This window comes from Mustelus asterias, chromosome 2 (genome assembly GCF_964213995.1).
Source record: "Mustelus asterias chromosome 2, sMusAst1.hap1.1, whole genome shotgun sequence".
Lineage (NCBI taxonomy): Eukaryota > Metazoa > Chordata > Chondrichthyes > Carcharhiniformes > Triakidae > Mustelus > Mustelus asterias.
This window is the reverse complement of record NC_135802.1, coordinates 10,932,392-10,956,574: the sequence shown is the minus strand read 5'-3', so window position 1 is coordinate 10,956,574 and position 24,183 is coordinate 10,932,392. Positions and strand designations below refer to the sequence as shown.

Sequence of the window (24,183 nt, the reverse complement as noted above, 5' to 3'; positions counted from 1 at the left end):
TTGAGTGTGAGAACTTACCGAAAGGTCAGTAAGATGACCACAGCGATTGAAAGAGTGACCAATGAGAGGCTGTAACCCACTGTGTAGATGATCTGTATTGTTCCATAGTACGACACCTGAGTTTAAAAATAAGTGTTAGGATCCAGGTCGGCATAGCAACCCCACACACACAGCTCACAGAGGCCTTCATGGCTGTACAGAGCCAAGGGACACGAGGGACTGAGGGAGTAAAAGGTGCTGTAAATATGCAAGTCTTTCCTTAGTCACCCCTCCAGACTCACTCCCTGCCCTCCCACTCCCCCAACTCCTTCACCCCCTCACTCCCCAATGCCCCCTCCCAGTCCCCAATTCCCTCTCTCACTCCGCAATTCCCTCTCTCACTCCGCAATTCCCTCTCTCACTCCCCCAATTCCCCCTCTCTCTATCTCTCTCTCCCTAATTCCCTCTCTCTCTCTCTCTCTCCCCAATTCCCCCCCTCTCTCTCCCCAATTCCCCCCCCCTCTCTCTCTCTCTTCCCAATTCCCCCTCTCTCTCTCTCTCTCCCCAATTCCCCCTCTCTCTCTCACTGCCTGTGTGGAGTTTGCATGTTCTCCCCATGTCTGCGTGGGTTTCCTCCGGGTTCTCCGGTTTCCTCCCACAGTCCGGAAGATGTGCAGGTTAGGTGGATTGGCCGTGCTAAATTCTCCCTCAGTGCACCTGAACAGGTGCTGGAGTGTGGTGCATAGGGGATTTTCACAGTAACTTCATTGCAGTGTTAATGTAAGCCTACTTGTAAATAAACTTTACTCACTCTCCAATTCCCCCTCTCCCTCTCACTCCCCGAATTCGCCCTCTCCTTCTCACCTGCCCCAATCACCCCCCTTCCTCCCAATTCCCTCTTCTCCCCCAAACTCTCCTCTGGCCCCTGGCAGTGATGTATAAACAATGACCGTGGAATTTAGAACAGTTCTTTGAGTGATTCCCACATTTCAAATCACAAAAGGGTAAACAGGCAATTATGAAACACGTAGAGAGGAGGCCTCAACCCTCGCAAAACAATCCCTCTCCTACTGCAAAGAATAACAGGTTACCAAGGGGCTCCAGCAATGAGAACTTGGGAAGCTTCACAATAAACTCCAGTGTTATTCACAACCTCTTCGACTTGCTAATATTATCACTAAGAATAAACTGAGAGAACACAGACACAGTGAGGAGGGGGAACACAATCGGATATAACAGCTCAACAACAATAACTTACATTTCTATGAACCTTCAGTGTAATAAAACGGCACTTCATAAAGGAATTCCAAAATAAACTCAGACTGAGATAGAAAGAGGTCTTGGGGCAGGAGGTGAAAAGCTTCTTCAAAGTCTTAAACAGCATCATCAAGAGGGAAGAGAGAGACAGGAATGAGGTAGAGAATCTGGTGAACTGGTGCGGCAACAATAATCTCTCCCTCAATGTCAACAAAATGAAAGAGATTGTCATCGACTTCAGGAAGCGTAAAGGAGAACATGCCCCTGTCTACATCAACGGGAACGAAGTAGAAAGGGTCGAGAGCTTCAAGTTTTTAGGTGTCCAGATCACCAGCAACCTGTCATGGTCCCCCCATGCCGACACTATAGTTAAGAAAGCCCCACCAACGCCTCTACTTTCTCAGAAGACGAAGGAAATTTGGCATGTCAGCTACGACTCTCACCAACTTGTACAGATGCATCGTAGAAAACATTCTTTCTGGTTGTATCACAGCTTGGTATGGCTCCTGCTCTGCCCAAGACCGCAAGGAACTACGAAAGGTCGTGAATGTAGCCCAATCCATCACACAAACTTCCCGGCTTGGGTCACTGTCTGTGCGGAGTCTGCACGTTCTCCCCGTGTCTGCGTGGGTTTCCTCCGGGTGCTCCGGTTTCCTCCCACAGTCTGAAAGACGTGCTGGTTAGGGTGCATTGACCCAAACACTTGCCAGAGTGTGGCGACTAGGGGATTTTCACAGTAACTTCATTGCAGTGTTAATGTAAACCTGACTTGTGACTAAAGTGTAAAGTTTATTATTAGTCACACTTAAGGCTTACGTTAACACCAATGAAATTACTGTGAAATTCCCCTAGTTTCCCCTACTAAATTCCCCTAATAAATAAACTCTACTCCACTCTACACCCACATCCTGTGAATGAATTTAAAAAATAGTCTTGAAGGATTTGATTTGATTTGATTTATTATTGTCACATGTATTAGCATAGAGTGAAAAGTATTGTTTCTTGCGCGCTATACAGACAAAGCATACCGTTCATAGAGAAGGAAAGGAGAGAGTGCAGATATAGTGTTACAGTCATAGCTAGGGTGTAGAGAAAGAGCAACTTAATGCAAGGTAGGTCCATTCAAAAGTCTGACAGCAGCAGGGAAGAAGCTGTTCTTGAGTTGGTTGGTACGTGACCTTTGACTTTTGTATCTTTTTCCCAAAGGAAGAAGATGGAAAAGAGAATGTCCAGGGTGAGTGGGGCCCTTAATTATGCTGGCGCTTTGCTGAGCAGTGGGAAGTGTAGACAGAGTCAATGAATGGGAGGCTGGTTTGCGTGATGGATTGGGCTACATTCACGACCTTTTGTCATTCCTTGCGGTCTTGGGCAGAGCAGGAGCCATACCAAGCTGTGATACAAATGGATAAATGTTGGGTTATGGGGATGGGGCCTGGATGGGATTATGGTCGGTGCAGACTCAATGGGCCGAATGGTCTCCTTCTGCACTGTTGGGATTCTATGATTTCTATAGGTATAGAGGGATATGGGTGAATTGCGGGCAATTAGGACTAGCTTATTGGTAAAAACTGGGGGGTGTGGACAAGTTGGTCCAAAGGGCCTGTTTCCATGCTGTAAATCTCTATGAATCTATGAATCTCTATGAATCTACAACCAGAAAGAATGCTTTCTATGGCTCATCTATAAAAGTTGGTGAGAGTCGTAGCGGACATGCCAAGTTTCCTTAGTCTTAACTTAGGAGTGGGACAGGGTTCAGCACAATGGGCTGAATGGCTCCTTGTGCTGTTCATTCGTGAGCTGTGTTGCTCATCCCTAATTGTGCTTATTTTGTTGTGTGTATTTAGGATGAGCCAGTGACGGTGGCCCAGTACTGTGGATTTATTTTACTGTGTAAGCTATGAATCATCGGTAGGTACTTCAGTGAGAAGATTGAAAACATCAGCACAATACAGAGCCTTGGTAAAGATGCAGATGCTCATTGAGAATCTTTTGAAGTGATGCCTATTCTATTCTACCAGCCCAATTAAAGGAGTTTCATTCTGTTGAAGAGCAGTTTAACAGGGGACAGTCAGTGGCATCATTGCAGCGATGATAATCACATAGGGACAAAGGAATTTCCAGAGAGACCAAGGTATATCTAATTCACTGCCTATAATCCTGGCTAGTCACATGTCCCAATGATAAAGGCTGTTGTTTAATACACGGTTATTAATCTCCATCAATTAGTCTACAACAATCTCAGGGGAAAAACTGAGGACAAAGAACAAAGAACAGTACAGCACAGGAAACAGGCCCTTCGGCCCTCCAAGCCTGTGCCGCTCCTTGGTCCAACTAGACCAATCGTTTGTATCCCTCCATTCCCAGGCTGCTCATGTGACTATCCAGGTAAGTCTTAAACGATGTCAGCGTGCCTGCCTCCACCACCCTACTTGGCAGCGCATTCCAGGCCCCCACCACCCTCTGTGTAAAAAACGTCCCTCTGATATCTGAGTTATACTTCGCCCCTCTCACCTTGAGCCCGTGACCCCTCGTGATCGTCACCTCCGACCTGGGAAAAAGCTTCCCACTGTTCACCCTATCTATACCCTTCATAATCTTGTACACCTCTATTAGATCTCCCCTCATTCTCCGTCTTTCCAGGGAGAACAACCCCAGTTTACCCAATCTCTCCTCATAGCTAAGACCCTCCATGCCAGGCAACATCCTGGTAAAAAGAGCTCTCCCAGCTCTTTGGAGACATTTGCATTCTTTTTATAGTATTCGTTCATGGAATATGGGTGTCACTGGTTGGAAGAGCATCTATTTCCCACACGTAAGGGCAGTTGAGAGTCAACCACATTGCTGTGGCTCTGGAGTCACACGTAGGCCAGGCCAGGTAAGGCCAGCAGATTTCCTTCCCTAAAGGACATTGTTCAGACATCACGGCCTGGGGCAGAAGGAGAGTTGGGGGATGAGAGGGAATTGGGAGGGAGAGGGAGAACTGAGGGAGCGAGAGGGAGAGAGGTGGAATTGGGGGAGTGAGAGGGATAGAGGGAATTGAGAGGGAGAGGGGAAATTGAGAGGGAAGTGAGAGGGGGAATTGGGGGAATGAGAGGGAGAGGGGGAATTTGAGGAGGGAGGGGGGGAATTGGGAGGGAGTGGGGGAATTGGGAGGGAGAGGGGGAATTGGGAGGGAGAGGGGGAATTGGGGGAGTGAGAGGGAGAGGGGCAATTGGGGAGTGAGAGGGAGAGGGAGAATTGAGAAGTGAGAAGGAGAGAGGGGGAATTGGGGGGAGTAAGAGGGAGGGGGGGAATTGGGAGGGAGACGGGGAATTGAGGAGGGAGAGGGGGGAGTGATGAAATGAGAGGGAGAGGGGGAATTGGGGGAGGGAGGGAGAATTGAGGACTGAGAGGGAGAGGGGGGAGTGAGGAAATGAGAGACAGAGACAGATGGGTTTTTGACAGTTTTATTGGATGGGACTTTCCAGTCCTACCGCTGCCACAGGAGGGAAGGAAAGGAAAACCCCATCCATGCTCCTCACCATCACCAATGACTGGCTTTATATTCCAGATATTTTTATTTGAATTTAAATTCCACCAGCGGCCATGGTGGGATTTGCACCCCTGTCCCCAGAAGCCTGGGTTTTTGGATTATTAGATCCATTGCCACTATATGCCACCTGCTTCTCACTCAGTTGAAGGCTTACTACACTCCTTATACACCTCTGACTGTGCGGCCAAATTCCCCTCTCATTCGATTTTCAGGTTTGTTGGTGATGCCACTGTAGTGGGTCAGATCTCAGTGACGAGACAGAGTACAGGAATGAGATAGAGAATCTGGTGAACTGGTGCAGCAACAATAATCTCTCCCTCAATGTCAACAAAAAAAAGGAGATAGTCATCGACTTCAGGAAACATAAAGGAGAACATGCCCCTGTCTACATCAATGGGGACGAAGTGGAAAGGGTCGAGAGCTTCAGGTTTTTAGGCGTCCAGATCACCAACAACCTGTCCTGGTCCCCCCATGCCAACACTATAGTTAAGAAAGCCCACCAACGCCTCTACTTTCTCAGAAGACTAAGGAAATTTGTTATGTCCACTACGACTCTCACTAACTTTTACAGATGCACCATAGAAAGCATTCTTTCTGGTTGTATCACAGCTGGGTGTGGCTCCTGCTCTGCCCAAGACCGCAAAGAACTACAAAGGGTCATGAACGAAGTCCAGTCCATCACTCAAACCAGCCTCCCATCCATTGACTCTGTCTACACTTCCCGTTGCCTCGGAAAAGCAGCCAGCATAATTAAGGACCCCACGCACCCCGGACATTCTCTCTTCCACCTTTTTTCGCCGGGAAAAAGATACAAAAGTCTGAAGTCACGTACCAATCAACTCAAGAACAGCTTCTTCCCTGCTGCTGTCAGACTTTTGAATGGACTTGCCTTGCATTAAGTTGATCTTTCTCTTCACCCTAGCTATGACTGTAACACTACATTCTGCACTCTTTCCTTTCCTTCTCTATGAACGGTATGCTTTGTCTGTACAGCGCGCAAGAAACAATACTTTTCATTGTATGCTAATACATGTGACAATAATAAACCAAATCAAAAATCTCTTGACTTTTCCACTGTGTTCATCATTGAAGAGGGTGAGGATTAGACAATGCGACTGATTTGCAAAGAACATTGTGGCATGGTGGCACAGTGGTTAGCACTGCTGCCTCACAGCACCAGGGACCCAGGTTCGATTCCCGGCTCGGGTCACTGTCTGTGTAGAGTTTGTATGTTCTCCCTATGTCTGCGTGGGTTTCCTCCGGGTGCTCCGGTTTCCTCCCACAGTCCAAAGATGTGCGGGTTAGGTGGTTTGCTAAATTGCCCCTTAGTGTCAGGGGGATTAGCAGGCTAAATGCATAGGGTTATGGGGATAGGGCCTGGGTGGGATTGTGGTCGGTGCAGACCCGATGGGCCGGATGGCCTCCTTCTGCACTGTGGGGATTCTATGATTCATGTTTTCCATCAGGGCCATTCCAGTGCTGGGGACAGGGTGGAAGTTACGGAAAGGCCACCTTCACTGGCACCTTCACTCAGACAATAACACTCACCTCAGCCGTGAGTATTGGTGCATCGAATACACAAGTGTTCAAGTCCGTGGGTAATGGATCAGACCATCCTTCACTCGTACAGTTCCTTGTGATTGTTCCTGTCAAACAGATCAAGATATCAATCGATCCTGATGCAAAAGATTCACATTGAATAAACCCACACTCCCTCCTTTGTCTGGCACACTCTCAATGGGCACTGAGTTATTATTTGAATTGTTCTTGGAGTGAATGGTTTGCTGGGTCCAGAGCAATGTGTAGGGTGACAAATGGGAGGCGGGATGTGAAGGGTTGGAAAGGTCAAGGCCAATGTTCCCTTTAAATTGTTTGTTGCACTGGCAGGCGATAAACTCCACTGAACATGATGTTCTAACCCGTGGGCAGTGTCAGATGGGCAACAAATGCTGGCTTTGCCAGCGATGCCCACATCCCATGAAAGATTTTACACCCCCTAGCTGCTGTGCTGGGATTTGAACCCATGTCCCCAGAAGCCTGGGCTTGTGGATTATTAGATTAGTGATGTTCCCACTGATCTAACGAGGATGAAGGCTCCGTCGTCTCTCCTGACTTCTTCACTATCTTCATGGTGGAAGAGAATGAGGATGGACACTCCGACTGATTTGCAAAGAACATTGTTCAGGTTTTCAGTCTGAGTCATTCCAGTGCTGGGGACAGGGTGGAAGTTAAAAATTTAAGTTTATTTATTAGTGTCACAAGTAAGGCTGACATTAACGCTGCAATGAAGTTACTGTGAAAATCCCCTAGTCGCCACAGTCCGGCGCCTGTTCAGGTCAATGCACCTAACCAGCACGTCTTTCAGACTGTGGAAGTAAACCGGAGCACCCGGAGGAAACCCACGCAGACACGGGGAGAACGTGCAAACTCCGCACAGACAGTGACCCAAGCCAGGAATCGAACCGTGCTGTGAGGCAGCAGTGCTAACTACTATGCCACCGTACTGCCCCAATAGGGAAAGAAGACTTCAGAATGTTCTCTCAAATTTGTTTAAATTTGTCTCCCCACTTTGCATGGTGCACCGGGCATCTGTGAGGTATATTGTTATGGGGTTGGGGAAGGAGTGGCGGGGGAGGGGGGCCACGTATTCCTTGCCCAGTGGGCGTAATATCAATCTGTACCATGCTGACTTTCAACATGTCTATCCCTCAGGGGGTACCAGGGCCTCCTTAATTACCTGAGGAGGGAGGGGAAGTGTCCTCCACCCCTCGGGGTCAGGAAGCCCCTCCCTTGAGGGCCGCTGTCCAATCTGATTGACTGATAACTCTGTCGTCCCAACAGCTCCTGTTGTGAGTGGTGACCACTGCTCAGACTCTACACAATCCCTAGGAAGGAAAAACATGGCTACCGGACTCAAAAGGTAAGTCCAAGCATTTTGGCTGGACAGGGAGTGGAGGCCCCGGGGAAAGGGAATGTGGGGAGTTAGGTTTCGGAGGCCAGTGGAGGCACAAAGCTGAGTGATGCGTGATTAAATCACTCGGGAGGCTGGATCGTACCCGGGAAATAAAGGCTTTTATTAGTAACAAGAATGGAGCATACTATATAACAATACAATCCCAGACTAAAGGGTCACCAGGCAGTGCAGTGACCTTTATACTCCTGCAGGTAGGCGGAGCCAACCAGAGTGTACCACAGAACAATACCAACAGGTAGAACACCCCAACCCTAACCCCAACAGTGACAACAGTAACATATGTACAAGTACCCATAGTGGTAACCATCTATGGTTCACCACACTGAGTACCCCGCCTTCCACACTGTCTTTATTCATACAAATCTCTGCGACCTGCATCCTAACTCACACAAAGCCCCATTGCCCAATCACCCCTGTTTCATTCATCCCTGGGACATGGACATCACTGGCTGGACCAGCATCTATTGCCCATCCCTAGTTGCCTTGAACTGAGTGGCTTGCTAGGCCATTTCAGAGGGCAGTTGAGAGTCAACCACATTGCTGTGGCTCTGGGAGTCACATGTAGGCCAGGCCGGGTAAGGACGGCAGATTTCCTTCCCTAAAGGGACATTAGTGAACCAGATGGGTTTTTTCCAACAATCGACAATGATTTCATGGTCATCAGTAGATTCTTAATTCCAGATATTTTTTAATGAATTCAAATTCCACCATCTGCCGTGGCGGGATTCGAACCCGGGTCCCCAGAGCATCAGCTGAGTTTCTGGATTAATAGTCTGGCGATAATACCACTAGGCCATCGCCTCCCCGATTCTCTGTTTTTATAAAGCTCGTCCCTAGCGCATTGGGATGTTTTTAAGTTGAAGCTTCTATGTAAATGTAAGCTGCTGTTGTCTCAGTCATTCTTACCTAATACTGGGCTAAACTGTAGGAAAACAATTGGACAGGACACATTAACACTCTCTCCATGAACAGCTTGTGGCCAGCACAACGCACCATCCCATATCATCCGGCAGCCTAGAGGGCAGAGGGGGGAAGAAGGCAAATGGGATTAACATTCATTTCATCATTGGCAACTATACTCATTGTAAATATTGTCTGAGATTAAGGGTTGGACAGGGTAGATTCAGAAAGAATGTTCCCAATGGTGGGGGAGTCCAGAACTAGGGGTCATGGATTGAGGATAAGGTTTCAGAACTGAGGTGAGGAGACATTTTTTTTTATTTATTAGTCACAAGTAGGCTCTCATTCACACAGCAATGAGGTTGCTGTGAAAATCCCCGAGTCGCCACACTCCGGCGCCTGTTCGGGTACACTTAGGGAGAATTTAGCATGGCCAATCACCTAACCTGCATGTTTTTGGACTGTGGGAGGAAACCAGAGCACCCGCAGGAAACCCACGCAGACATGGGGAGAATGTGCAAACTCCGCACAGACAGTGACCAAAGCCGGGAATTGAACCCGGGTCCCTGGCGCTGTGAGGCAGCAGTGCTAACCATTTCTTCACCCAGAGGGTAAATGTGTGGAATTCACTCCCACAGAATGTAGTTGAGGCCAAAACGTTGTCTGATTTCAAGAAGAAATTAGATATAGTTCTTGGGGCTAAAGGGATCAAGGGATATGGGAAGGAAGGGGGAGAATCAGGATATTGAATTTGATGATCAGCCATGATCATAATGAATGGCGGAGCAGGCTCGAAGGGCTGAATGGCCTCCTCCGACTTCTAGTTTCTATGTTACTAAGGCCAGATTCTGGCCTTAGTAACCTAGGTGTTGTGTTTGACCCCAATGTGAACTCCCGACCACATACCCACTCTATCTGCCCCTCCCCCAGTCCCTCTACTCCTTCCTCCGAAACATCGTCCGACTCTGCAACAGCCTCAGCTCATCTGCTGCTCCAGCCCTTACCCATGCTGATGATTTGATTTGATTTGATTTATTATTGTCACATGTATTAATATACAGTGAAAAGTATTGTTTCTTGTGCGCTATACAGACAAAGCATACCGTTCATAGAGTACATTAGGTAGAAGAAAAGGAGAGGGTACGGAATATAATGTTCCAATCACAGCTAGGGTGTAGAGAAAGATCAACTTAATGCGAGGTAGATCCATTCAAAAGTTTGATGGCAGCAGGGAAGAAGCTGTTCTTGAGTCGGTTGGTACGTGACCACAGACTTTTGTATCTTTTTCCCGAAGGAAGAAGGTGGAAGAGAGAATGTCCGGGGTGCGTGGGGTCCTTAATTATGCTGGCTGCTTTGCCGAGGCAGCGGGAAGTGTAGATGGAGTCAATGATGGGAGGCTAGTTTGCGTGATGGACTGGGTTTCGTTCACAACCTTTTGTAGTTTCTTGCGGTCTTGGGCAGAGCAGGAGCCATACCAAGCTGTGATACAACCAGAAAGAATGCTTTCTATGGTACATCTGTAAATGTTGATGAGAGTCGTAGCTGACATGCCAAATTTCCTTGGTCTCCTGAGAAGGTAGAGGCGTTGGTGGGCTTTCTTAACTATAGTGTCAGCAGACCATGACAGTTTTTTTTTAGAGTTTATTGATTAGTGTCATAAGTAGGCTTACATTAACACTACAATGAAGTTACTGTGAAAATCCCCCAGTCACCACACTCCGGTGCCTGTTCGGGTACACTGAGGGAGAATTTAGCACGGCCAAAGCACCTAACCATTACGTCTTTGGACTGTGGGAGGAAACCGGAGCAGCCGGAGGAAACCCATGCAGACATGGGGAGAACGTGCAGTCGACGCACAGACAGTGACCGAAGCTAGGAATCGGACCCAGGTCCTTGGCGCTGTGAGGCAGCAGAGCTAACCATTGTGCCACCATGCCAATTGCTGGTGATCTGGACACCTAGGCCTGTTACCTCTAAACCTGACCAATCTTCCTTTGACCGTGCGTGCGCCCAGCCTTGCAGCAACAGGGGATGTCGCCTGGGTTCCGTAAGCTGACAACTGCCAGCTGGCCAGAGCCAGTCCCCAGCATCATGTAGGTAACGTATCTGACATTGTCCATGGGCTAAAACATCATATTTCAGTGGAGTTTATCACCTGCCAATGCAACAAACAACTTAAAGAGAACATCGGCCTTGACCTTTCCAACCCTTCACATCCTGACTCCTATCTGTCACCCTTAACATTGCTCTGGATACAGCAAGCCATTCAGTCCAAGAGCAATTAGCGATGGGCAACAAATGCTGGCCTTGCCAGCGATGCCCACATCCCAGGAAAAATGTTACACCTCCTCAGGCGAGATCTCCCTGGAGTCCTGGCCAATGTTTATCCCTCAATCAGCTTCACAAAAAAAGAGCCAATCTTGGTGTTCTCACATTGCCGTTTGTGGGAGATTGCTGGGGGCAACTTGGCAGCTTTTTTCCTATATTACAACAGTCAAAAGTATATTACTATATTACAACACATCAAAAGTACTTCATTGGCTGTAAAGAACTTTGAGACATCCAATAGTCATGTAAAGCACGATGTAAATGCAAGTTTTCCTTTCTTCTTTCTCTCTGGATCCATTTCCTGCTTTTTTAAAAAATTCATTCAAGGGAATGTAGGCGTCGCTGGCTGGGCCAGCGTTTATTGCCCATCCCTAATTGCCCCTTGAGAAAGTGGCGGTGAGCTGCCTTCTTGAACCCGCCAAGGTGTAGGGACACCCACAATGCCGTTAGGGAGAGAGTTCCAGGATTTTGACCAAGCGACAGTGAAGGAACGGCGATATATTTCCAAGACAGGATGGTGAGTGGCTCGGAGGGGAACTTGCAGGTGGTGGTGTTCCCCATGTATCTGCTGCCCTTGTCCTTCTAGATGGAAGTGGTCGTGGGTTTGGAAGGTGCTGCCTAAGGAAAATTGGTGAGTTGATGCAGAGCATCTTGTAGATGGTACACACTGCTGCCACTGTGGAGGGAGTGAATGTTTAAGGTAGCAGATGGGGTGCCGATCAAATATGCTGCTTTGTCCTGGATGATTAACAGTCCCATATCACTCTTTGTCTGACTTGCATCATCAGTCTGTTACCATTGACTATCTGTTGCCTTCCAGCCCATCACAGACCTTCCTTTTTGCTCCTTTTCCACCTCTTCCACTTTCCTTATTTCTTATTTGCTTTAAAATCTGTTAAATCTCCACGGAATCCCAACAGTGCAGAAGGAGGCCATTCAGCCCATCGAGTCTGTACCGACCACAATCCCACCCAGGCCCTATCCCCATAACACCATGCATTTACCCTAGCTAGTCCCCCCTGACACTAAGGGGCAATTTAGCATGGCCAATCCACCTAACCCACACATCTTTGGACTGTGGGAGGAAACCGGAGCACCCGGAGGAAACCCACGCAGACACGGGGAGAACGTGTGACCCAAGTCAGGAATTGAACCCGGGTCCCTGGCATTATGAGGCAGCAGTGCTAACCATTGTGCCACCGCAAACTTTCCTCCAGCCCTGAAGAAAGGTCATTGAGTTGAAATAACCTCCTGGTTCCCCTGTGTTGCATTTAGGGGGATATCCCAATGATGCACTGCTGCCTCTCAGCACCAGGGACCCGGGTTTGATTCTCAGCTCGGGTCACTGTCTGTGTGGAGTTTGCACGTTCTCCCCGTGTCTGCGTGGGTTTCCTCCGGGTGCTCCGGTTTCCTCCCACAGACCGAAGGACATGCTGGTTAGGTGCATTGACCGTGCTAAATTCCCACCTTAGTGTCAGTGGGACGAGCTAACGTGGGGTTAGGGGATAGGGCCTGGGTGGGATTGTGGTCGGTGCAGACTTGATGGACCAAATGGCCTCCCTCTGCACTGTAGGGATTCGATGATGCACTGGGGAATCCCGCGAGGAAGCTCCCAGGTAAAGGTTTACTTGGCAATTGCCCAGAAGTGCTAACTTCCTCTAGGTTGGGAACCATACAACGGAAACAACTGAAATCATTAACTTTGGATGATACTGCCAGTTTTACTCTGATAGTTACACTGAAGGAGTTTGAAGGAAAAAAAGCGCTTCTAACTTTAGAGTAATTATTTCAAAAAATTAGACCCTGCCACATCCCAGAACCCCGAACCCCTAGGGGATCACCCCCACCCCCAACCAAGCACACACCATGCCCCAAACCCAACACTAGACACCCCAACCCTCCCCCCAATTCCAACCCCTCAAACCTTGCCCCCCCCCCCCCCCATCCCCCCACCCCTAGGGTCTGAATGTCCACTCCCTCACCTTTGTCCGGTCTGACTCTGCGACCTCCTCACCCCTCTCCTAGTCCAGTCCCCTCTCCTCCCCTGCAGGTCTGACCACTGCTCTCTTTCCAGGTCCCATGCCCCAAAAAAACTCAACTACCCAACGCCCTGCCCGCTCCTGGTCCGATCAGGGCAGGACTTACTCAGTTAATGGTAGGGCGTTGGGGAGAGTTATAGAACAAAGAGATCTAGGGGCACAGGTTCATAGTTCCTTGAAAGTGGATTCGCAGGTGGATAGAATGGTGAAGAAGGTATTCGGCATGCTTGGTTTCATTGGTCAGAACATTGAATACAGGAGTTGGGACGTCTTGTTGAAGTTGTCCAAGACATTGGTAAGGCCACATTTGGAATACTGTCTACAGTTCTGGTCACCCTATTATAGAAAGGATATTATTAAACTAGAAAGAGTGCAGAAAGGATTTACTAGGATGCTACCAGGACTTGATGGTTTAGCTATAAGGAGAGGCTGGATGGACTGGGACATTTTTCCCCTGGAGCATTTGAGGCTTAAGGGTGATCTTATAGAGGTCTGTAACATAATGCGGGGCATAGATCAGATAGATAGTCAATATCTTTTCCCAAAGGTAGGGGAGTTTAAAACTAGAGAGCATAGGTTTAAGGTGAGAGGGGAGAGATACAAAAGTGTCCAGAGGGGCAATTCTTTTACACAGAGGGTGGTGAGTGTCTGGAACAAGCTGCCAGAGGTACTAGTAGAGGCGGGTACAATTTTGTCTTTTAAAAAGCATTTAGACAGTTACATGGGTAAGATGGGTATAGAGGGATATGGGCCAAACGCGGGCAATTGGGACTAGCTTAGTGGTAAAAACTGGGTGGCATGGAAAGTTGGGCTGAAGGGCCTGTTTCCATGCTGTAAACCTCTATGATTCTGTGACTCCCTGACCCCCGCGCACCCAGGTCTGTCTCCCCGCACTCCCATCCGTCCCCAGGTCTCCTCCGCCATTGCAACTCTCGCCTCCCCCCACACCCCCACACCCCACCAGGTCTCGAAGCCACCCCCTCTGTGCCGATGCAGTGGTGGCACCTTTCACTGCTCCTGTCTCACCCAGCCTGAGGGAGGAAGGTTGGGCGAAACGGGGGCTTTGGAATTTCAACAAGGGCAAGTCCCACCAGAGGGACAATCGCCGGTGATTGTCACTCCAGGAAGGTTCCAGGCCTATACTCATTGTTCTCTCTGTCTGACACCTTCAGCATTTCTGGAACATTCTTTCGTTTCAGATTGATTTATTGTCCCGCTCAAAGGTTGTTCAGAAATTGGAGGCAAAGGAATTCAATCCCTGAATGGTCCAAAGGTTCAAACAGAATATTGAGAGGAAGGTTGTAAATGCGCGTGTGTTTGCACAAATCATTCTGGTGAAATTGACGGCAGTAAATGTGAGTTACCCACCCTGGACTGAAGCATTCCCATTCTCCTTAATGCTTCGTAAACATTGGTCTTCATCTCTCTTTATCTCGGTTAGAATTTCACATTCCGGATGCAGTTTTCCCATGATCTAAATGGGGTGAGACAAATACATAGAATCATAGAATCCCTACAGTGCAAAAGGAGGCCATTCGGCCCATCAAGTCTCCACTGACAACAATCCCACCCTATCTCCGTAACCCCACGTATTTACCCTGCTAGTCCCCCATACAGTTCACTACCCCAGTAATCTATTATGACTCTTCCTATCTCTGTAATCTCTTACAACCTTGCCTAACTCTGGAACTTCCAACAAACCTCACTATCTCTGTCATCATCCACAATCTCCATTATCTCTGTAACCTTCGACAACCCTCCCTGCCTACTCTCCTATAACCTTCCTAACCTTGGAATCTCCTACAACCCACACCTCCCCTCCACCCCCCGCAAACCCCCTCACCATCTCTGTATCATACAATCCTCGAATCCCCAGTGCAGAAGGAGGTCATTTGGACCATCAAGTCTGTACTCACTCTCCAACAGAGCATTTTACGCAGGCCCTATTCCCGTAACCCCATGTATTTACCTCTCTATTCCCCCAACCTATACATCTTAGCCATGATGAAGGAGCAGCGCTCCGACAGCTCGTGATTCCAAATAAACCTGTTGTACACACCTCAGGACACTAACGGGCAATTTAGCGTGGCCAATCCACCTAACCTGCACACCTTTGGACACTAAGGGGCAACTTAGCATGGCCAATCCACCTAACCTGAACATCTTTGGACACTTAGATGCAATTTTGCATGGCCAATCCACTCAACCTGAACATCTTTGGATACTAAGGTGCAATTTAGCATGGCCAATCCACCTAATTTACACGTCTTTGGACACTAAGGGGCAATTTTGCATGGCCAATCCACCTAACCTGAACATCTTTGGACACTAAGGGGCAATTTAGCTTGGCCAATCCACCTAACCTGAACATCTTTGATCACTAAGGCGCAATTTAGCATGGCCAATCCACCTAACCTGTACATCTTTGGGCACTAAGGGGCAATTCAGCATGGCCAATCCACTTAACCTGCACATCATTGGAGTGTGGGAGGAAACCCACGCAGACACGGGGAGAATGTGTGAACTCCACTCAGACAGTGACCCAAGGCCAGAATTGAACCCGGGTCCCTGGCGCTGTGATGCAGTACTGCTAACCACTGTGCCACCGTGCCGTTCAGCAAACAGAACAGATTCACTTCACTGACTTGTGATTCCATTTTTGTGGATTAACCCCAGTTATTTAAGCATGGTTGACACAGTTGTCCAATATCTCTGTTCATTTACAAAACCGAGGAAGGTGATTTTTTAAAAAATTTATTCATGGGACACGGGCATCGCTGGCTGGGCCAGCATTTATTGCCCATCCCTAATTGCCCCTTGAACTGAGTGTCTCACTCGGCCATTTCAGGGGGCAGTTGACAATCAACCACATCGCTGTGGCTCTAGAGTCGCATGTAGGCCAGACCGGGTAAGGACAGCAGATTTCCTTCCCTAAAGGACATTAGTGAACCAGATGGGTTTTTCCAACAATCGACAATAGTTTCATGGTCATCTGTAGATTCTTAATTGCAGATATTTTTTATTGAATTCAAATTCCACCATCTGGCGGATTCGAACCCGGGTCCCCAGAGGATTATTCCTGGGTCTCTGGATCACTAGTCCAGTGACATTACCACTGTGCCAGCATCTTATAGAGGTCTATAAAATAATGAGGGGCATAGATCAGCGAGATAGTGAACATCGTTTCCCAAAGGTAGGGGAGTCTAAAACTAGAGGGCATAGGTTTAAGGTGAGAGGGGAGAGATACAAAAGGGTCCAGAGGGGCAATTTTTTCACACAGAGGGTGGTGAGTGTCTGGAACAAGCTGCCAGAGGTAGTAGTGGAGGCGGATACAATTTTGTCTTTTACAAAGCATTTAGACAGTTACATGGGTAGGATGGGTATAGTGGGATATGGACCAAACATGGACAATTGGGACTAGCTTACCATAGAATCATAGAATCCTACAGTGCAGAAGGAGGCCATTCTGCCGATCGAGTCTGCACCGACCACAATCCCACTCAGGCCCAATCCCCTTATCCCCATGTGTTTATAGAACATAGAACATAGAACAGTACAGCACAGAACAGGCCCTTCGGCCCACGATGTTGTGCCGAGCTTTATCTGAAACCAAGATCAAGCTATCCCACTCCCTATCATCCTGGTGTGCTCCATGTGCCTATCCAATAACCGCTTAAATGTTTACCCTAGCTAGTCCCCCTGACACCAAGGGGAAATTTATTTTGGCCAATCCACCTAACCCGCACATCTTTGGACTGTGGGAGGGAACCGGAGCACCCGGAGGAAACCCAAGCAGGCACGGGGAAAACGTGCAAACTCCACGCAGACAGTGACCCAGGCCGGGAATCGAACCCAGGTCCCTGGCGCTGTGAAGCAGCAGTGCTAACCACTGTGCCGTCGGGCCACCCCGGTGGTTTAATGGTTAAAACAAAAAGGGCGGCATGGATAAGTTGGGCCGAAGGGCCTGTTTCCATGCTGTAAACCTCTATGACCTCCCCACACATACCCTCCATGTCAAATTTCTGATGAAGAGGCTTATTAGACTCGAACCGTTGTGCGTAACTTTCACGGTGCCCCTGATGTCAAAGGACCTTCAAACGGTTCGCTGCATTTTTCACTCCTGTCCGCAGGTCAACGCTCTGATAATCGGACTGGAAAGTTCCACTCTTGAGCACAAGAGTGGTACCGTGCAGTACAAGGGAAGTGCAGTACAGAGGAGCAGCTGGCATTTAATTCAACCCTCTCCTATCTCACGGCAATAAGCTGAAGAACAACATCAACAACTGATATAGCGCCTTTGACTATAACAAAGCAGGAGGAGCATTATAAGACAAAATATACCACACCCTCAGGACACAAGAATGTGGGGTTGTAGCACGTGGGATTGGATGTAAATAACAACACAGGTTTATTGAATAGCTGTTAACTCTGCAAAGGCTGGACCTAGACTGAGGCAAGGCCCCATGACATCACTCGCCGATGATATCACAAACTATACACCTGACCATTGAATCCCTCCCATGCAGAAGGAGGCCATTCGGCCCATCGAGTCTCCACCGATTCTCTGAAACAACATCCTACCCAGGCCAACCGACCACCGCCCAATCCCCATAACTCCCGCGCATTTACCACAGCCAATCCACCAAAACCTGCACATCTTTGGACACTAAGGGGCAATTTAGCAAGGCCAATCCCCCAACCCGCACATCTTTGGGCTGTGGGAGGAAACCGGAGCACCCGGAGGAAACCCACGCAGACACGGGGAGAACGTGCAGACTCCACACAGCGAGTGACCCAAGCCGGGAATCGAACCCGGGTCCCTGGAGCTGTGAGATAGCAGTGCTAACCACTGTGCCACCATGCCACACAGGGATGCATCAGTTAGAGGGACAGACAGGCGATTCTGTGGGGGCGAACGGGACTCCAGGATGGTAGTCTGCCTACCTGGTGCTGGGGTCACGGATGTCTCCGAGCGGATAGGAGGCATTTTAAAAGGGGAAGATAAAGAAACGGATGTCATTATACACATTGGTGGAAATGACGTAGATAGGAAGAGTAGGGGGGTCCTAAGAGAGCAATTCAGGGAGTTGGGAAATAGGTTAAAAAGTAGGGTCACTAGGGTGGCCATCTCTGGGCTGCTCCCAATGCCTCGTGCCAGTGAGGCTAAGAATAGGGAGTTGGTTCAAATGAATGCCTGGCTAAAGGACTGGTCCAGGAGGGAGGGCTTTATTTTCATAGACCAAAGGGAGGTTTTCAGGAGAGGATGGCACCTGTACAAGAGGGAGGGGTCACAACTAAGTTGGAAGGGCACAAATATCCTGGCTGGGAGCTTTGCTAGTGCAGTTCGGGGGGGTTTAAACTAGTATGGCAGGGGGGTGGGGATCAAACTATTAGGTCTATAAGTGTGGTGGCTGGGGACGAGCTTGGGGCTGGGACAAGGCTGGCAAAGAAGAAGAGCACTCTGGGGGAGGACAACCTCACTGAGCCTGGGGGTCTGGAGTGCTTATACTTTAATGCAAGGAGCGTAGCAGGTAAAACAGACGAACTTGGGGCCTTAATGCACACGAGGAATTTGGATGTGGTTGCGGTGACAGAGACTTGGTTGAAAGAGGGACAGGACTGGCCGCTGAATATTCCAGGGTACAAGTGTTTTAGGCGAGACAGAGGAGGGGCCAAAAGAGGTGGGGGAGTAGCGGTATTGGTTGGAGAGCATATTACAGCGGTGCAGAGGGAGGACAATTCGGAGGAGTCGTGTAGCGAGTCACTCTGGGTGGAGCTTAGAAACAGGAAAGGCGCAGTCACTATGTTGGGGGTGTACTACAGGCCCCCCAACAGCCCAAGGGAAGTGGAAGAATGGATATGTCAGGAGATACTGGATAGGTGCAGGAAATATAGGGTTGTTGTAGTGGGAGACTTCAATTTCCCTGGTATAGACTGGAAATTGCTGAGGGCAGGGACTCTGGATGGGGAGGAATTTGTAAAATGTGTACAGGAGGGTTCGTTGGAACAATATGTGGACAGCCCAACTAGAGAGGGGGCTATACTGGACCTGGTACTGGGGAATGAGCCCGGTCAGGTCTTCAAAGTTTTGGTTGGGGAACATGTGGCAAATAGTGACCACAATTCTGTTAGCTTTAGGATAGTGATGGAAAAGGATGAGTGGTGTCCCAAGGGTAAGGTGTTGGATTGGGGGAAGGCTAACTTTATTGGGATCAGGCAGAAATTGGCAGCTCTTGATTGGGAGAGGCTGTTTGAGGGTAAATCCACATCTGGTATGTGGCAGTCTTTTAAGGAACGGTTGTTAGGGCTACAGGACAAGCATGTGCCTGTAAAAAAGAAGGATAGGAAGGGTAGGATTAGAGAACCGTGGATAACCAGGGAAATTGAGGGACTGGTCAAAAGGAAAAGAGAGGCGTATGTTAGGTCCAAGCAGCTAAAAACGGAGGGAGCTCTGGAGGAGTACGATGAAAGTAGGAAAATACTCAAACGGGGAATTAGAAGAGCAAAAAGGGGTCACGAAATGTTCTTGGCAGACAGGATTAAGGAGAATCCCAAGGCATTTTATTCATACGTTAGGAACAAAAGGGTTGTTAGGGAAAAAATCGGACCTCTCAGGGACAAAAGTGGGGACTTATGCTTGGAGCCCAAAGAGGTAGGGGAGATCCTAAATGAATACTTTGCGTCGGTATTCACAAAGGAGAGGGATGTGTTGACTGGGAGTGTCTCGGAGGGGAGTGTTGAACCGTTGGAGAAAATCTCCATTACAAAGGAGGAAGTGTTAGGTTTGTTAGAGAATATAAAGACTGACAAATCCCCAGGGCCTGATGGAATCTATCCAAGGCTGCTCAGGGAGACGAGAGGTGAAATCGTTGGGCCTCTGACGCAAATCTTTGTCTCGTCACTGGACACAGGTGAGGTCCCAGAGGATTGGAGGATAGCCAATGTGGTCCCGTTAGTTAAGAAGGGTAGGAAGGATAACCCGGGTAATTATAGGCCGGTGAGCTTGACGTCCGTGGTGGGGAAGTTGTTGGAGAAGATTCTTAGAGATAGGATGTATGCGCATTTAGAAAGGAATAAACTCATTAACGATAGTCAACATGGTTTTGTGAGAGGGAGGTCATGCCTCACGAACCTGGTGGTGTTTTTTGAAGAAGTGACCAAAATGGTTGACGAAGGAAGGGCTGTGGATGTTGTCTATATGGACTTTAGTAAAGCATTTGACAAAGTCCCTCATGGTAGGCTAGTGAAAAAGGTTGGATCCCATGGGATAAAGGGGGAGGTGGCTAGATGGGTGGAGAACTGGCTTGGTCATAGAAGACAGAGGGTGGTAGTGGAAGGGTCTTTTTCCGGCTGGAGGCCTGTGACTAGTGGTGTACCGCAGGGCTCTGTATTGGGACCTCTGCTGTTTGTGATTTATATAAATGATCTGGAAGAAGGAGTAACTGGGGTGATCAGTAAGTTTGCGGACGACTCAAAACTGGCAGGACTTGCAGATAGTGAGGAACATTGTCAGAGGCTACAGAAGGATATAGATAGGCTGGAAATTTGGGCAAGGAAATGGCAGATGGAGTTCAATCCTGATAAATGCGAAGTGATGCATTTTGGTGGGAATAATGTAGGGAGGAGCTACACGATAAATGGAAGAACCATAAAGGGTGTAGAGACGCAGAGGGACCTGGGTGTGCAAGTCCACAGATCTTTGAAGGTGACGTCACAGGTGGAGAAGGTGGTGAAGAAGGCATATGGCATGCTTGCCTTTATAGGACGGGGCATAGAGTATAAAAGTTGGGGTCTGATGTTGCAGATGTATAGAACGTTGGTTCGGCCGCATTTGGAATACTGCGTCCAGTTCTGGTCGCCACACTACCAGAAGGACGTGGAGGCTTTGGAGAGAGTACAGAGGAGGTTTACCAGGATGTTGCCTGGTATGGAGGGGCTTGGTTATGAGGAGAGATTGGGGAAACTGGGGTTGTTCTCCTTGGAAAGACGGAGGATGAGGGGAGACTTAATAGAGGTGTATAAAATTATGAAAGGCATAGATAGGGTGAACGGTGGGAAGCTTTTCCCCGGGTCGGTGGTGACGTTCACGAGGGGTCATAGGTTCAAGGTGAAGGGGGGGAGGTTTAACACAGATATCAGAAGGACATATTTTACACAGAGGGTCGTGGGGGCCTGGAATGGGTTGCCGGGCAAGGTGGTGGAGGCGGACACACTGGGAACGTTTAAGACTTATCTAGACAGCTATATGAACGGAGTGGGAATGGAGGGATACAAAAGAGTGGTCTAGTTTGGACCAGGGAGCGGCGCGGGCTAATTGTTCCTGGTTTCTCGTTTCAAGGCTTCATTCTATGATCATCTTGCTGGTGCCAGTACAGAGTGAGACTGCGGATAGTTGGGAACCTGTCTCGGGGGCAGGGAATTCATATGGTGTTCGTGGAAGTGGAAATGACTAGGGTTGGGAAGCATTTTGTGATCAGGGCCATTGTGATCTCCTGGACTCGTTTCGATCGCCTCAGGGGGTCGGAGAGGAACTTCCCAGATTTTTTTTCCCCATATTGGCCCTGGGGTTTTTCACTCTGGGTTTTCGCCTCTCCCTGGAGATCACATGGTCTGGAATGGGGGGGTGGGGGTAAGTTAATAGGTTGTAATGAACAAAGCATCGTAGCTGTGAGGGACAGCTCGGTGGATAGGATATTGGTATGTAGATAGGCTGGAAAATTGGGCGGGGATCCTGGATTCAGGATTCAATCCTGGACCGGGGAGCGGCGCGGGCTTGGAGGGCCGAAGGGCCTGTTCCTGTGCTGTATTGTTCTTTGTTCTTTGTATATGGACATACACTTGGTCAAAGTGGTGGATTTTAGAGGAGGCACAGTGGTTAACACAAAAATCATAAAAATAGAGGGAGCCAGGCCGTGGTGGGATCTGAAAACAAGTTTAAACACCGAAACTAGAAGCAGGAGGAGGCCATTCGGCCCTTCGAGCCTGCTCCGCCATTCATCACGATCATGGCTGATCATCAAATTCAATATTCTGATCCCCCCTTCCCCTGATTGAGGCGTGTGTTAAACAGGAACCAGTGTAGGTCAGAGATGGCAGAGGTGATACCTGAAAGGATCTCGGTGTGAGTTAGGACACAGTCAGCAGTGTTCAGGATCACCTCAGTTTGACAGAGGGTGGAATTAATTCATTCGTGCTAATGGGCGTCGCTGGCTGGGCCAGCATTTATTGCCCATCCCTAGTTGCCCTTGAGAAGGTGGCGGTGAGCTGCCATCTTGAATCGCTGCAGTCCATCTTCTGTGGGTTGAACCGCAATGCCGTTAGGGAGGGAATTCCAGGATTTTGACCCAGTGACTGCGAAGGAACGGCGATATATTTCCAAATCAGGATGGTGAATGGCTCGGAAGGGAACTATGGGACAGCAGGGTGGCACAGTTGTTACCACTGCTGCCTCACAGCGCCAGGGACCTGGGTTCGATTCCCGACTTGGGTCACTGTCTGTGCGGAGTCTGCACATTCTCCCCGTGTCTGCGTGGGTTTCCTCCGGGTGCTCCGGTTTCCTCCCACAGTCCGAAAGACATGCTGGTTAGGTGCATTGCCCATGCTAAATCTTCTCTCAGTGTACCCGAACAGGCTCCAGAGTGTGGCGACTGGGGTATTTTCACAGTAACTTCACTGCGGTGTTAATGTAAGCCTACTTGTGACAATAATAAATAAAAACCTTTTTAAAAACTTCCCAGAAAGTAACCAAAAGAGAAAATGCTGGAAAATCTCAGGAGCTTTGACAAAGGGTCATCTGGACTTGAAACATCAGCTCTTTTCTCTCCTTGCAGATGCTACCAGACCTGCTGAGATTTTCCAGCATTTTCTCTTTGGGTTTGAGATTCCAGCATCTGCAGTAATTTCCCAGAAAGTAAACCGGCTGTGGTGAGATTAATGTACCTCCATAACTCACTGCCCCTCTCCCCAATAAATATCGTTTCACACTTACCCCTGCATTCCCTTCATTCCCCGCCCCCCCCCCCCCCGCCCCCCTCCCCTGTCTGTTGCCTCCAGACTGAATAAAACCTGGCAAATATATTTCTTCCTCATTTCTGATCATTTCCGAGGCTCGCAGATCCTTGGTTAGCCAAAGTTAAGCAGTTTTATCGCTCTGACAACTCAAGTCTTGTCCCTCGAGTTGTTTTGCGGAGCCCTATCGGGGTTTTTCACAGCTCCCGTCCCGTGGTTTAGAAGTGCAGATTGTCCAACCCGGCTAATAAGCCAGACGAGCAAGAAAAACGCACCTCGTAATCCAATAAACTGTTATCAATGTTTGCACTGTGCTTTTGCTCAGGCAGTGATTTTGCATCTCATGTTTTAATTCTGCCCGGTAATCGCAACAAACACTGCGCAGAATACTTCAAGGTGAGGAGTTCTAATTCAATGTCCCCTCCAACCCTCCTGACAACCCCATTGCCAGGTGGGTGCTGGCTGTCTCGAAAGCCTCGTCGAATGAGCAAGGATACTCACGGTTGCCGCGAGGAACACAGCACACCAGACGCACCCCCAGCAGAGCCTCTTCATGTCGGGAGCAAGCTGAGGTATAAAATGCCTCATCCGCTGAGATCCATGTCAGTCCGATGAATGGGTGCCACCCATTTCCCCCATCCCTCCCTCCTTCTCTCTCTCCCTCCCTCCCTCCCTCTCTCTCTCCCTCTCTCTCCCTCCCTCCCTCACCCCCTCCCAGCCGGGAGGATAAGCTGTCAAATTTGCAGGTCAGCAGATAATCCAGGAAACAATAAAAAGAGACGAATCCAGCGAAAGGGTGACCTTAACCTTTGGTTCATGGTAAGCGATGAGTTAATGGAAAGGTATGTAAATGACGAGGGAAATATCTTTCAATGTGGGCAATTAAGGCTTGGCGTAATCATAAACCATCGTATTTTCAAACGATCATTTACTTCACAAAGTTGTTGATGCACTGGCATCTCGGAGCGCTGATCTTTTGTTTCCCTTCGTTGTTGTGTGCTTTCTTTCCATCTTACAACCTCCCCCTCCACCCTCCCCCCCTCCCCCCCCCCACCCCCCCACTCCCCGCCACACCTACCCAACCAGACTTTGACAGAGAGAAGTGTCAGCTGACAGGTGCTGTCACCGAGAACATGGCCAAAGGCAGATCTCCGGCCAGCTACACA

At 48.8% G+C, this 24,183-nt stretch overlaps 1 protein-coding gene across 1 annotated transcript in view; it reads right to left on the bottom strand.

Annotated features, from left to right (window-relative positions):
* The window catches only part of ghrhrl (growth hormone releasing hormone receptor, like), a 48,365-nt gene extending 33,885 nt beyond the window's left edge, over positions 1-14,480 (bottom strand). The window contains exons 1-5 of the mRNA XM_078229604.1: positions 14,374-14,480; positions 10,627-10,748; positions 8,649-8,756; positions 6,317-6,414; positions 19-116 (exon numbers count right to left, since the gene is read on the bottom strand). Of these exons, the coding sequence (XP_078085730.1) occupies positions 19-116; positions 6,317-6,414; positions 8,649-8,756; positions 10,627-10,748; positions 14,374-14,480 (533 nt within the window). The remainder of the gene's footprint in view (positions 1-18; positions 117-6,316; positions 6,415-8,648; positions 8,757-10,626; positions 10,749-14,373) is intronic.
* Positions 14,481-24,183: the final 9,703 nt, after the last annotated feature.